At 39.6% G+C, this 15,630-nt stretch overlaps 1 protein-coding gene across 3 annotated transcripts in view; it reads left to right on the forward strand.

Annotated features, from left to right (window-relative positions):
* The window catches only part of ZFYVE26 (zinc finger FYVE-type containing 26), a 70,552-nt gene that overhangs the window by 13,465 nt on the left and 41,457 nt on the right, over positions 1-15,630 (forward strand). For 2 of the 3 annotated variants that reach the window (XM_037832464.1, XM_037832465.1), the window contains 10 exons: positions 1-52; positions 673-837; positions 986-1,074; positions 2,365-2,528; positions 5,144-5,347; positions 6,356-6,967; positions 7,239-7,331; positions 9,360-9,428; positions 9,835-9,986; positions 11,916-12,117. The exon at positions 1-52 is cut by the window's left edge and continues 79 nt beyond it. In XM_037832464.1, the coding sequence (XP_037688392.1) occupies positions 1-52; positions 673-837; positions 986-1,074; positions 2,365-2,528; positions 5,144-5,347; positions 6,356-6,967; positions 7,239-7,331; positions 9,360-9,428; positions 9,835-9,986; positions 11,916-12,117 (1,802 nt within the window). The remainder of the gene's footprint in view (positions 53-672; positions 838-985; positions 1,075-2,364; positions 2,529-5,143; positions 5,348-6,355; positions 6,968-7,238; positions 7,332-9,359; positions 9,429-9,834; positions 9,987-11,915; positions 12,118-15,630) is intronic. The other variant, XM_037832466.1, reaches the window with a different exon arrangement.

Consider the following 15,630-nt stretch of genomic DNA (forward strand, 5'->3'; position numbering starts at 1 on the left):
AGCCTATTTCTACTGCCTGAGTAACAGCAAGCATTTCCTAGAGCAGATCCTGGTAAGTGGAGCTTAGATATTCTCCACCACAGAACACCCAGGGATTCTCTCCAGACTTTTCCTTTCCTTATATCTGTCCCACACATTTATCCAATCCAAAGCAGTCTAGTTAGTGTTGAGTTGCTTGGTTCTGTCCATCTCATACTCCCAGGTAAAAGAAGACTCAGAATCAGAACCAGTATCATTTATAATTATAATTGTAGTCATATATGAGTCATTTGGCAGAAAAAAATGTTGGATACATGTGAGCTTTCTGGAGATGCAGGAAATAGAAGACGGGCAGTAGTTTGTTGCCTAGCTAACAGAAGAATTTAATTAATCTAAACTTTTTCTTCTAGATTGCAACTGAGCTTCAGTTTAATCCAACAGACATTTATTAATCTCATACTATGTGCCATATACTGTGCTAGGAGCTAGGGTTACAACAGAAGTTAGTCCTTGCCTTCAAGGAGCTTACAGTCTAGTGTTTCTAGAGACATTTATTTTACTCAATCGGTCATTTCTGTGATTGTCAGAAATTTCCCTACATACTAAAAAGCTTCTTACCTCAATGAGCAACAAGGTGGAACTCATACTTTCTAGTCTACATAGCTGCCTATAGCAACCTCCTTCGGCTTACAGATGACAGCACTAGCACTGTTGAAAGAGGAAGACTTCCCAAGTCTTGGCTGCCTGCTAGACAGAGAATTCAAGCCTCTCCGTCGACTGCTCGTGCTCCTGGGCTGGACACACTGTCAGAGCCTAGAATCAGCCAAGAGCCTACTCCAGACGCTCCATAGGACCCAGGTAACTCTCACTCTGTAACCCACGCTGCTCCAGAAGTGAGTGCTGTGGGACTTTGGGCTTAGGCAGAATGCTGGGTTGTGCCATCAGTCACAATCTTTGACCCCATGTGCCCAAGTCAGCATCTCTCTCTTCTCCCATTTCAACACAGGATCAAGACTGTGATAAGCTCCTCAAGGATGCCTGTGATGGGTTGTGGGCTCACCTGGAGGTCCTGGAGTGGTGTGTACAGCAGAGCAGGTAAGGCCCTGTGCAGCCAGCCCCCTTCCAGCCAGTGGGCATGATTGAACCTGTGCTCCCTATGTGTGGCCTTTCAACACATCTGCCACATAAATCTTTTGGGTTCGCCTTGTTAACAAGCTACCAAACCAGGAGAGAAACATAAGTAATGATTATCTTCACCATAGCCGTAAGATTGTAACTAGAGGAGCATCCTTGAAGATGACCATGATGATAAAAATGAAGATCATCATCTTGTAGCTGCACCTTCTGGAACAAGTGGCCTCCTTGGTCTCTGCAGCAGGATGAGGAAACTAAGGTTAAAAGAGGTGCAGTGATCTGCTCCCAAAGAATGATTAAATAATGGAAAGAACAAATAATTTGGTTTAAAACAGATTTTGGTTTAAGATTTGTCTCTGTTGCTAACTTGTGGCAAATTACCTAACTTTTTTGAACCTTCCTTTCCTAATCTCTGAAATGGGAAGACTTATCCCTACCTTACTGATTTAAAAAAAAATTAAATAAGAAGCACTATAAAGTGTTTTGTATTTAAAAAAAAACAAAAAGGATGAAGATGATAAAAAGAACAATAACATGTCCTGAGCACCTATTATATGCCAGGCATTGTTTCAAGTTCTTTTTACATGGATGATCTCACTTAAGCCTCACAATCATTCTATGAGGTAGACACCAATATTATTATCATTTAAAAGTGGGACAACTGAAACCCAGAGATGTTAAATAAATAACTTGCTCAAAGTCACACAGCTAGTAAAAGTGGTCCACATTTCTAGTCATATATCATCCTGGATCACACTTTCATTCAGTAAATGCTTATTGAACTGTGTACTAGGCCTGGCATTTTCCTGATAACTTTAGTGTTAGGTATCTCCAGTCTAGGTTCCCATCTTATTTTTCATGCACCTCACCAGCACTTCCTGAAGTAGAATGGGTAGAAGAGGAAGTAGTGAGGGCCCCTTGCTCAGAGTAAAACCAGAGAAGCTTCTGTCCATTCTAAGCTAGGAAGAGTATAGAAATTAGGAAGCTTAAAGTATAGCACTTTCTGGACCCTGCTGACCAGAAAGATCCTTTCTAGCTCCTTTCTAGACAAAGAGAGGTGACTTGATGGATGTGCTTGCTTTAAGGTAAATAAATGTTATACTCCAGCTCAGACAAACTAAACTTTAGTGTTTGGAAAGTGTAACTGTGGTGTTAAGAGCCAGAGAGAAAGAACAAGAGGGAATGGGCATTGGTCTTAGAGCAATAATATAAACTGCCTCCTCCCTACACCCTCCTAACTTTCCCTTTCAGCAGCCCAATACCAAAGAGAGATCTCTTGTGTCATTTACATGGTGGAGACAGCCACTCAGTGCTCTACTCTCTCCATCACCTCACAAACCTCCCAGCCCTCAGGGAGGAAGATGTTCTCAAGCTCTTACAGAAGGTGCCAGCCAAGGACCCCCAGCAAGAGCATGGTGAGTTGGTAATGGAGTGAGATGGGCAATGTTTTAGTTTCCTAGCTACTAAAATAAACACCATACAATGGGTTGGCTTAAACAAGTGGAATTTGTTGGCTCATGGTTTTGAGTCTAGAAGTCCAAAATTGAGGCATCAGCAAGGTGATGCTTTCTTCCTGAAGACTGTGGCATTCTGGGGCTGACTGTGGGCAATCCTTAGCCCTTGACTTTTCTGTCACATGGCAATGTACATGGTGGCCTCTCCTGCCTTCTCTCTCCATTTGACTTTCCCTCTGCCTATAAAGGCCTCCAGTAATCCAGATTAAAACCCAATCTGATTAGGTAGGGCCACACCTTAATTGAAGTAACATCTTGAAGAGATCTTATTTAAAGTATGTCCCCACCCACCAGAATGCTGACCAAGACCAAGAACATGTTCATTCTGGAGTACCCATTCAATCCACCACAGGCAGGTTTCCCTGTTAGGGCAAACTTGCACATGTTTCTTCCAGCTTGAGACTTCCCTAGATGTAATTTCTGAAATCCAGCAAGATGGGTGGTCCAGCAGCTGTCCTGTAAATTAGTGCTGTTCACCCCAATCAAACTATGAGATGTCGCAGCATTCTTCCTAATGCTTGGTTAGTTGTAGGAAATCTCATGAGCAGAGTCCCACATCCCTTGTCCTCATGAAACCTTCTCAGGAACCACTAACATAACCTCATTCCAATGAACAGAATTAGGAACTGCCCTCTGTGTTCACAGCATTGTCATTTTCAGTGTTTCCAAAATTCTTGGTAAGTCCCTCCATGCTTCCCATCTCTTCTTCACACTTCATTGAACAGATAAAGGAGTTTAGAAAAATGATTTGCCTGAGGCAATAGCAACACTTTGTTTTAACCATGGATCTTTGCTTAAAATTCAAGACCCCATTAACAATCTCTTTCTTTTGGCTCTCCAAAATCATATTGTAGTGCAGTAACAACCTGCCACACAGGTCAGGGACACTTGCCTTTGAGAAACAAACTTTCTCATATGGCAAAGATGTTTCCCAGCCTACATGTTGCTTTGATTAATTAGAAAACTAGTGTTATTACATTCTACATGTTTTTCTGGAAAGGTAGGCAACTTGTTTAGCAGATTTACTAACAAACCACAACCCTCTGGTTTCCACATACAAGTACAAAATCCTCCCAAAGAGGCATTTTAAATCTGATTGACATTGCCAGGACACACTTAGAACTTGAACTTTGAAAAGACGAAAGAGGGACAATAACAGGGCTGGGATTAGGGTGAGGTAAGAGAGATCAAATTTAAGGAGGCACATACTCTCAAGGTTGTGTAAGTGCTTGCAAGTCTTGGCCCTGGGCAGTAATGCCATATAGAGGTCAAGGACATAGAACAGTATTGATCCCATTCTGCTTATTACCCCAACCCTGGCAAGAATGAGCTTTGTAGAAAAAGAAACCTCTAGGAAGCCTTATGTACTAAGGGGTTCATTGCAGCATCATAGTATCAAAGCATCCCTAACTATTCCAATACCCTGCAATCAAAGAATTTAGTTAAATAAGCAATGGGGTACCTTTTCAGTGGAACTATATTCAGCCACCAGAAATTTAGTTTATGAAGAAATAATCAAGTGTTTATACTCTAATGAATTTGTAAGAAGCAGGAAAATTAAATTATATGTAAAATGTCATTATACTCAAATAATAAAAACTTTTTTTAATTTAAAAAATGTAAATCCATTCTTGAGCAGTAAAGTGGGAACAATAAAAAAAAAGTCGTTACACTCAACTTAAACACACCTACACTTACACACACACACACACACACACACACACACACACATCCACACACACATATACCAAACTACAGAAGGGGATAAACCAGAATGTAAACATAGTTGTGTTTAGCTGGTAGAATTATGAGTGATTTTTTTATTTCTTCATTTTTGCTTTACTACATATAATGCTTTTTCTTTAAGAAACAGGTAGCAATTTGGTTATAGAAAAAATTAGGGCCAGATTAAGGCTGTTAGAGACCCTGTGCCCTGTAAAGATTATGGTTCCCTCCTTCCCCACTAAAATTGAAAATTTTTAATATATATAGAGAGAGAGAAATTCCAAATTATAAGACAAGCGTAAGGAATTTCAGCACAACTCATATTTTTCCCATGATGTCTGCTTCAGTGCTTTCTTAAAGATATCAATATATTTTTAAGTTTTTTGGTTTCTCTGCTCTCTTGTTACTCAGTCTAAACGTATTTTAAGCATACCTTTGGGATAATCCATAACTTCTTTACTTACTTCAAGTAAGTTTTGTAACTTACTTTAAGCTTGCATTAAGGAAAAAGGAAAGAAAAGCATTTTAAGAAATATAAGGAAAGGACTTGCCGAATGACCATCAGGCCTGTATTTAACAGACAGACAGAAGGAAGGTTGGTGAGGAAAAGGAAACAGTGGGGACTGAGGGTTGGCATTGATTACAAGAAAAAGCATGGAAGCGAGCCAATCATACTGGCCGAAAGGAATGGTTGAGAGCACTTAGTAGGTCTACAAGTTCAGCATCTCTTTGCTTGAGCCAGCTTGCAGCCCAGACCCAGAAGAATCAACTCTGCCTGTTTTTAAATTCAGATTCAGCTGATGCCCCAGTCCTTGACCATCTGAGTCAGTGTCAGAACCTGACACTCTACCAAGGCTTCTGTGCCATGAAGTATGCCATCTACGCCCTCTGTGTGAACTCACACCAGCACTACCAGTGCCTGGACTGCAGAGAGGGTCTCTCTGAGGACATGGCCTCAGCCGCAGAGCCAGCAAATGACTCTCTCTCCTCCCCAGGTATGGCACTGCTACCCTGTCCCTGGCGTAAGCTCCCTGGTAATGACTTATCCCAGTAAGTTCCTTGTGTGGTAACCCTTTTCCACCAGGATTGAGAGTGGGCTTGATTTTATTGTGCCCAGGAATAATTCCATCTATTTATCAGCCTCTGTGAATCAAAAGGCTATAGAGAAAACAAGTGATTTGCCTAATTTCTAATAGAGTCTCATCACCTAGTACAATAAGAAAACCATTTCACATCACACTCCAGTTTGCACCAAGATTTTTCATTCATGCATATATGTATGTGTATTTGTGTGTATGAATATATGTGATATTGAAACTGAAACTCAAACTAAATTTTAAGAAACAATACTTACCTTTCCAAACACAGTACACTCTGGATTATTTTTCTGTTCTATTTCATTTTTTAAAATCCAACCCTCTAAATCGATTTCATGGGTAACAGCTGACTATGTGAAAACTACCAACCTCATATCCTCTCTCATTTTTCTTAATAGCTTTGTTAGTCCATAATTTGCCTTCTATAACTAGTAGTCAGTTATCTTTCCCTTCTAACTTTGGAATAGCTTGCCACATCTGAGCATTTTTTGACTAGTGAGTATTTCTTAATAGATCTAGCTAGCCTGTGGTATTCTTTAGAGTAACAGAGTGATAATGGAATTGGGGCATAAGGAGGCTCCATTTTGCCTTCATTATAGGAAGTGAAATGTGGAGTAATCAGAGATGATGAAGAACAATGTGAATTAAAAAAGCAGAGACAAAATAATGAGGGTTCAGTAAACTGTACTTTTACTTACGGTAGCAAAATCTTTCTGCCAATCATGAGGAGACTTGGCTGAGCAGTGTCTCTCATTCTTCTGACTGTAACCACAGTCTCTTAGTCATTAAAAAATAAACAAATGAGTAAAAGTTGTTAGAATAGTTGAAGAATGTAACGTAATTTTCCTAATGTTTGCATTCTCTCTTCTCTTTCTCTGGCCTCTTTTCTTACATATGCTTCTTTAGGTGCTTCCAATCTCTTCTCAACATACCTGGCCAGGTGTCAACAGTACCTGTGCAGTATTCCTGACTCTTTGTGCCTGGAGCTTCTAGAAAACATCTTCTCATTGCTCCTGATCAGCTCTACCGATCTTCACCCAGAGCCTCACCTGCCTGAGGACTATGCTGAAGATGATGACATTGAGGGGAAATGCCCTTTGGGTTTGACATCCCCATCAGAGAGCCCTCAGCACATAGCTCAGCCTGAGAGGAAGTCAGAACAGAGTTCCCTGGAAGTCCCCAGGAGCCTTGCTTATACACTTGCAAGCTGTCTGAAGGCAGAGCCAAAAGACAGCTACCCAAGATCTCACAGGCACAGCTTTTTGGACTTAAAGCACTTTACTAGTGGTATCAGTGGATTCCTGGCTGATGAATTTGCAATGGGGGCTTTCCTCAGACTTCTCCAGGAGCAGCTGGATAAGATCAGCAGCCATGGCCCCGCTGAGAAGCCAAAGCTGCCAGAAGGCCAGAGCTGCCCAGGAAGCAGAGATGGACAACAGAGCCGCCTGCACCGATTTTCCAAAGTTCTCTCTGAGGCCCAGTGGAGATATAAGGTGGTAACAAGCAACCAGGGCTCAGGTGAGAGGAGGGAGCACCATCTCCAGAGCTGGTGGGTCCAGACAATAGGGAGGGAGCACATCCTACCAGGAATGTGGGAGAAAGCTAGGAGTGCAGAGGAGTCACACTGTAACTCAGGGCATATCATTGTAGCAACCAGTATGAGAACATGTGGGTATTGCTCCACATCTGAGAACCCAGTCCAAGGCTTCCCCTACCAGTTACTCCAGGAGGAGGGTCAAATCAAAGTTGATCACTCTCCTGTATGACCCCATTGGATTTGCTGTTTCAGAGGAGCATCTGACACCTTCCCAAAGATTTCGGCCCATTGCCACACGGCACCCCAGTCTCCGCCGGGGTCGTCGGACAAGAAAGAGTCGGGCAGGTAAGCCAAAGATCTCTCACCCCATACCACTCCCCATGTACCAGGCAAGTTGTGTGTTGCCAAGTTTATAAACTTGGTCAATACAAACAAACAAAAGTGATCTAAGATTACAGTTTCTTATATATCCTTCCAGACATTTTCCATAAATACAAACATATGTTATTTTTTTATATACACAGATTTATCATACTATATATAATGAGGGCTGCAAATTGCTTTTTTCACTTTTATATATACAGATATATCATACCATATGTTAAGAACTTTTTTCAATTATCTTAAAGGCTGCCTAGTGTTCCATTATCATCGATACCCTCTTTATATGGACTTTTAAGTTGTTTTTCCTATTCTAAACAGTGCTAAAATAAAAACCTTGTACATGTCTGTATCTACTTGTGTGAGTACATCTATAAGTTCTTATCAGTAGAATTGCTAGATCAAAGGTATGTGGATATAAAATATAGATAGGTATTACCAAATTGCCTAAAAAATAGTGCACCCATTTACATTCCAACTAACTGGGTCTGAGTGCCTATATATACATACATTCATTACCAATGCATAGTATCAGATTTTTAAAACTCTTTGCCAGTCAATTAGGGGAAAATGGTATATCATTGCTCTAACATTACTTTTTTAGTTTGATTGAAATTGAGTATCTTTTCATACATTTATTGATCATTTTAATTGTCCTATGAGCTTCCCATTTATGTTCAAGGTCCATTTTTCTAATGGGTACATCTTTCTTGCTGAAATTTAAGCCCTTTACATATTAAGGAAAATATTTTGTCACGGGCTACCATGTATTTTTCCATTTGTGTCTTTTGACTCTTCTTATGGTTTTTCTTAGAATTATTACAGGAGTATTCTACAGAACCATTAAATTTTTAGAGAATCAAATTTCCATTTTTGGTGCTGGTCTTTTAAATAATCAACAAGGAATTAATAAGGGTTTCCTATGTGCTCAAGAGTAGTAGGTACCTTGAGGGAGAGGAATAAGGCATAAGTCAGGCCCTTGCCTTAAAGGAATTTGTAATTTACCTACATGGACAGCATACATTAAAAAATTAAACTGAACTGAGGCAGTGCCTGAAAAACAGAAGAAATCTCTTAAAAGGAAAGATCAGCATGGACTTCAAAAGTCAAGAAAACAGAATTCATGGAGGAGTTAACTCCTGAACTGAGCTCAGAAGAATGAATAGTATCTGGGAAGGATTCAACAAGAAAGGCAAGCCTAGTGGGAAGGGTGGAAGTTGCCATGAGAGAAACCTGGAAAATCTGTAAGGCTGAGCTGCTTAGGCTCTTAAGCTGCTAAGTTAATTAGTTTTGGTCAAAAGACATAGGTTGCATCCATTTGACCCATTCAGCCCAAGAATGTGCAATCCATTATCTCCTTCCTATGGATGTGTGATCCTTCTAAAGGGCAGCTCACTTATGGATGCTGGTGATGGGCTCAACTCACCCAGCAGCTGAGAGGCAAAGAGACTCACTTGCATGGGGCTGATATAACCCTCAAATGATCGCACTAAGGAATAGTGAGCCTCCATTTGCAAACCCTAGCACTTCAGGAAAGCAGGTGATGAAAAGAAGCTTTTCCTCCAAGGCTTTGAATATTGTGGTCTTTGGCAGGCCAGGTCCTATGCTTTGGTTCCCTACCTTTGCAAATATGAGACCGTATCAGAAAATCTTGTGACCCTTCTGCTTCCTGGTCATAATAGTTGTGCTCTTATTTTTTAGAACATTGACAGTACTTAGTGAGCAGGTAATGGTCTCTGAGATGCACAGGTTGGAAACCACTGGTAAAGGCTACTACCCAAATGAGCATTTGGGCCATACTAAGCCTACCCTTTGCCTTTGATCTGTAGGAACTCCCATGTTGCTGTAGGAGCAGCAGCAGATACAGTAGTTATCCATTATTTTCTTACTTTCTAACGACCCAGATCTTGGCTTTCAAGCCGATTTTGGATTTTGTAACTTCTACACTGTAAGGAGTTGATTGATTTTCTCTTTTCTTTCTAATACCTCTAGATGGCCGAGACAGAGGTTCAAACCCATCCCTGGAAAGTACAAGTAGTGAACTGAGCACAAGCACTTCAGGTATGGGGGTTCCAACCAGTTGCCATAGTCAAGTAGCTTTGTGCTGAAATAGAGCTGCCATATACCATGGTATAAAATACAAGACTTAGAAGTGCATGCCCGTGTTCAAGAAGGTTGAAAATCTGCAGACAAGCAATCAGATTTCAGCTGTGAAAAGGGAAAGGGATGTTTCACTATCAGTTTAGGTACCCATCAGCAGAAATAAACAGAGGCAATACCCACGAAGGTAGTTGGTAATTAAACCTTTATATTCAAAGGTGATAGCATAGGTTTGCCCTGCACTTAAGGAAAATAAAGACCTGTTGGAGGACTTTGATGAGATAAAAGTTTGGTGGAAAGTGGCAGCACTATAGGTTCTCCTCAATTTATATTGTTTCCCTGGCTTCCCACATTTGTATCCCAACAGAAGGAAGTCTGAGCACTGTGTCTGGGCGGAATGAGCTAGAAGGCCGGTTGCAACCCCAACCTCAGAGTTCACTCCTCCCCATGATGTTCTCCCCACCTGAGTCACTGCTGGCCTCCTGCATCCTCCGGGGGAACTTTGCAGAAGCCCATCAGGTAAGGGAGCATTTGTGCATGCTTCAGGTGTTAGGAGCGGAGGGTGTGGGAGAGCCTAGGCGTACCTTGTCGTAGTGAAGAATGGTAAGTCAGCCCCTGGCTGGCCCATGCCTCAGGTAACGCTAGATGCACATGCAGCCAGAGCCACTCAGGAGCACTTCAGTAGCCACATCACAGCAGGCAGCACAGCATCGTAGGCCCACAGTCCTCAGCAATGTAAATTTAGAGACCCAGCCTGGAGGAGATTCAAGATGTTGTACTGTTTGTTTATTTTCTTCACATAAACAGTGTTGTTTTTTGTTGTTTTGTTTTCTTTTTTTTTTATAAACTGTTAACAAAAGAAAACATTCAACCACAGTCCCCCACCACTACAAAAATTTGAAATATTTTTCTTTTTCCTTTTACCCTTTCTCTGAAGATAGACAATTTTCAATAATAAATAGAATGTAGGTTCAGTGGACAAGAGGTATAGGGAATGTTGCATAAGGAAAATAGCACTGGAATAGAAATCAGAAAGATTCTTAACCTCTCAATGCTTTAATATTATTTGAAAATTGGAATTAAATATAATACCTGCTTTTCTATCTCATGTTAAGGGGATTATGTAAAAGCTCTGAGAAATACAAGAATCATCTACTATTACTTACATTTAATAGCATATAAAAAACTATTATTCTAATTCTAAACTCACTTGGTGTATTTTATGACACTTGTGCCAGTCCTTACCATGAAGGTCAGAATTTTTCTTTCTTGTGACTTTAGTTGTTAAGGAATAAATCTAGGAGAAATCCAAGTGATAGGATAATTTTTGTTTAATTTCCTCTGATGGTTTTAGGTCCCCTACTTGAATAATAATGATAATTATGATACAGTGGGGAAGACAGAACCCATGCCAACCTTTCTTATACCCCAAATCCAGAGGAAGTAGGCTGTGAGTCCCCCGATGCTTTACCCCAAATGTCCTCCATTGTTCCTTTCTCTTGGGCCTTGGTCTTTTTTTTTTTTTTTAATAAGATTTTTATCTTTTTTTAATCTGGTTACAGAATAAGTTGTGCATATTACAAGAAAATACCAAAAAGTATTAAAAAATTATTTTTGATCCTATTGTTCAGAACAACCAGTATTGAAGATGTAATATATTTTCTGCTGGTCATTTTCCAAAATATATGACTAAAATAAGTAATATAGTTGAAATTATTCCAAATTTAATACTTTATATCCTACCTATTTTACATTATAACATAAATATTTCCCATATAACTTTGATTTTAGGGACCTTATAATAGTCTAATCAAGTAGCTACAGTTAACCCTATTGGTGAACATTTAGATTGTTTTCAACCTTAAATCCCTTTAGGCATTATGCTTTTTAAATTATTTCCTTCAGAACATTTCTCACAAAAATTACTGGACCAAAGGATAAAAATATTTTTAAAGCTTTATAGATTGCCAAGTTGCTTTTTTTTTTTAATTTTTTTTTTTGATAATATAAAATTTCCCATTTTAACCGCTTTAAGTGTACTCAAACTGCTTTTTTAAAAATCTTGTAACAATTAACAATTCTACCACCACCCCCTGAGGATTTAATTTTATACTTTGCTATTATAATTAATGCAAAATGATATTAATGTTACTTAAATTCCTTGGATCACTGGTAAGGAAAAAAATTGTTCATCTCTATATTCATCATCTGCATTTTCCTCTTTTAAATTGTCCCCGTCTTTTGCCTATTTTCTACTGGAGTGTTTTGTGGTTTTCTTATTTTTATATTTGACCTGTGCTTCTAACCATCCAGTGCTTTCTAGACCCTACAACCAGATGTCTTAGGGCCCTAGTCTTATGATTGGCAAAGATCGCATATCTCTAGGCATTCCCCAACCCACTGGGCATACCACAGAACCAACCCACACTCCTCCCTCTCCTTTGATAGGTGGTGTTCATGTTCAACCTGAAATCTTCACCCAGCTCAGGAGAACTGATGTTCATGGAGCGCTACCAGGAGGTAATCCAGGAGCTGGCCCGAGTAGAGCACAAGATTGAAAACCAGAACTCAGATGGGGGTAGCGGCACCATTCGGAGAACTGGTAGTGGCCGCTCAACTCTACAGGCCATTGGCAGCGCTGCCGCAGCAGGTCAGGCTTCCTTCTGCCTCGTAGCGGGGAAGGGGCGATGTAAGGGAGAAACCTCCCAAATCATAGGCTCATCATGAGGGTGAGCGGAAATCCAAAGCAGACACCTGCCTTGAAGAAGAGGAACCCTAATAACATTCAGGGTAGTTTTCTAGCTGCTCCCAACTTCCTTGACCATGGTATTCACATACCTGGCCCTCGAGCTACTCCATTAAGCTTGTCCTTATGACTTGAACTAAAGAGATGAATGTTATTTCCACCATGGGACTTCATGGCTACTATCTTGGGCTTCAGAAAATGGTGAGACATTTATTTCCTTCCTAGGTAATTATTCAGGGATAAATCATATTATTTTACTTTTCCATAAAATGATAATGTTGTGTATTAACATCTATGGCATAGGAGTCACAGGTCTCAATTTCCAACCTTGGCTGCACTGCAGAAAAGCACATCCTTTCATTATTTCTTCCCACTCCCCTACCCCCCACAGTGGCTTTCTTAAAAATCAGTTTTATTAAGATATATTCACACACCATATAATCCATCCAAAGAACACAATCAGTGGCTCACGGTTTCATCATATAGTTGTGCATTCATCACCACAATCACTTTTTTTTTTCATTATTTCTTGAAAGTGGAATCTTATCCCACATTTTCACATCTCTTACTTGTCTAGGTTCTTTATATCAACTTACCATCATGTGTTGCCCCTTCTGTATTCTCCCAGAAATTTTCTATGCCTATTCTAGAGAATACATCCTTTTAGTTTTTTACACTTTTTCTTTTTTTTTCCTAAAAATACTGTGTCCACCTTGCTTTTTTAGCAATGTATTTAGAGGTTTTTTCCAAGTAGCCACATGGATCCACCTCATTCTTTCTCAGACTACTTTTAGATCCCATTTGGAAGATGCCCTCACTCATTTTGACCATCCTGAGTTTCTTCTGGTCTCCTTTTCCATGCCATTGTTTTAATGTTATGAGAGTGGGCTATAATGATGCTACAAATAGGCATCAAAGATATCTTGTGCAGAAGACCTAATTTTTATTCTGTTACTGTATATAAAATCTAACATTTCCCCTTTTAATCATATTCAGATATGTATTTCAGTGCTGCAAATTACATTCACAATGTTGTGCTACCAACACCACCATCCATTACCAAAACAATTCTATCATTACAACCCTGTACATTTTAAGCCTTCACTTCCCATTCCCAGTTACCACTCTGTCCCCAATAACCTATCAGTGGGGTCATACAATATTTGTCCTTTGTGTCTGGCTTATTTTGTTCAACATGATGTCTTCAAGTTTCATCCGTGTTGTCTCATAATTCAGGACATCATTACTTTTTACAGCTGAATAATATTCCATTGTATGTTGTTCTAGTTTGCTAATGCTGCCAAAATGCAAAACACCAGAGATGGATTGGCTTTTATAAAAGAGGGTTTATTTGGTTACACAGTTACAGTCGTAAGGCCATAAAGTGTCCAAGGTAACACATCAGCAATCGGGTACCTTCACTAGGAGTATGGCCAATGGTGTCCAGAAAACCTCTGTTAGCTGGGAAGGCACGTGGCTGGTGTCTGCTCCAAAGTTCTGGTTTCAAAATGGCTTTCTCCCAGGACGTTCCTCTCTAGGCTGCAGTTCCTCAAACATGTCACTCTTAGTTGCTCTTGGAGTGTTTTTCCTCTCTTAAGCTTCTCTGGAGCAAAAGTCTGCTTTCAGCAGCTGTCCTCAAACTGTCTCTCATCTGCAGCTCCTGTGCATTCTTCAAAGAGTCCCTCTTGGCTGTGGCTCCTCTTCAAAACATCACTCACAGCTGCACTGAATTCCCTCTGCCCATCAGCTCATTTATATGCTCCACTGATCAAGGCCCACCTTGAATGGGTGGGGCCATGCCTCCATGGAAATTATCTCATCAGAGTTATCACCTACAGTTGGGTGGGGCACATCTCCATGGAAACACTCAAAGAATTCCAATCTAATCAGCACTAAAATGTCTGCCCCACAAGATTGCACCAAAGAATATGGCTTTTTCTGGGGGACATAATACTGGCACATATGTATATACCACACTTTATTTATCCATTTATCAGTTGATGAACACTTGGGTTGCGTCTATCTTTTGGCAACTGTGAATAACAATGCTATGAGCATCAGTGTGCAAATATCAGTTTGAGTATTCCTATTTCTCCACATTCTCTCCAACACTTGTTTTTATTCTGTTTTTTTTTTTTAATAGCACCCATTTTAATGGGTTTAAAATGGTATCTCATGGTTTGGATTTGCATTTCCTTGATGGCTAATGATGTTGAATATCTTTTCATGTGCTTTCTGGCCATTTGTATATCTTCTTTGAAGAGATGTCTGTTCAAGTCTTTTGCCCATTTTTTAATTGGTTTATTTATCTTTTTGTTGTTAACTTGAAGGATTTCATTGTGTAGGTTGTTGTTTTACTTTCATGATAATGTCCTTTGAGGCACAAACATTTTTCATTTTGATGAGGTCACATTTATGTATTTTTTCTTTGGTGGCTTATGCTTTGGGGTAAAAGCTAAGAAAAAAAATGCCTAACAAAAGGTCCTGAAGATGCTTCCCTACGTTTTCTTCTAGGAATTTGATAGTTTAGCTCTTATATTAAGGTCTTTGATCCATTTTGCATTGATTTTTTGTATATTGTGTGAAGCAGGGGCCCTCTTTTTTTTTTTTTTTTTCTGCAAATGGAGATCCAGTTTTCTCAGCACCATTTTTTGGAGACTGTTCTTTCCCAATTGAGTGATCTTTACCACCATGTCAAGAATCAGTTGGCCATCAATGTGAGGGTTGATTTCTGAGCTCCCAATTCAATTCCACTGGTCCGTATGTCTGTCCTTGGGCCAGTACCATGCTATTTTGATTGCTTTGGCTTTGTAACAAGTTTAAAGATAGAGCAGTATGAGTCCTCCAACTTCATTCTTCTTTTTCAAGGTGGCTTTAGCTATTTGGGATTCCTTGCCCTTCCATATAAATTTGATGATTGGCTATTCCATTTCTGCAAAGAAAGTTGTTGGAATTTTGATTGGGATTGCATTGAATCCCAAATCCCTATAATTTGCTTTGGATAGTATTGACATCTTAATGATATTTAGTCTTCCAACCCATGAATGCAGAAAGTTCTTCCATTTATTTAAGTCGTCTTCGATTTCTTTTAGCAATGTTTTATAGTTTTCTGTGTACAAGTTCTTTACATCCTTGATTGGATTTATTCCTGGCTATTTGGTTCTTTTAGTTGCTATTGTGAATGGAATTTTTTTCTTGATTTCTTCTTCTAAATTTTCATGAAACAATTGTCCATAATATATAGAAACACTACTAATTTTTGTGTTGATCTTATACCCTGCTACTTTGTTGAATTCATTTATTAGCTCTGGGAGCTTTGTTGTGAATTTTTCAGGGTTTTCTGTATATAGGATCATATCATCTGCAAAGAGGGAAAGTTTTACCTCTTCCTTTCCAATTTGGATGCCTTTTGTTTAT

The sequence above is a fragment of the Choloepus didactylus genome, chromosome 4 (assembly GCF_015220235.1).
Source record: "Choloepus didactylus isolate mChoDid1 chromosome 4, mChoDid1.pri, whole genome shotgun sequence".
NCBI lineage: Eukaryota > Metazoa > Chordata > Mammalia > Pilosa > Megalonychidae > Choloepus > Choloepus didactylus.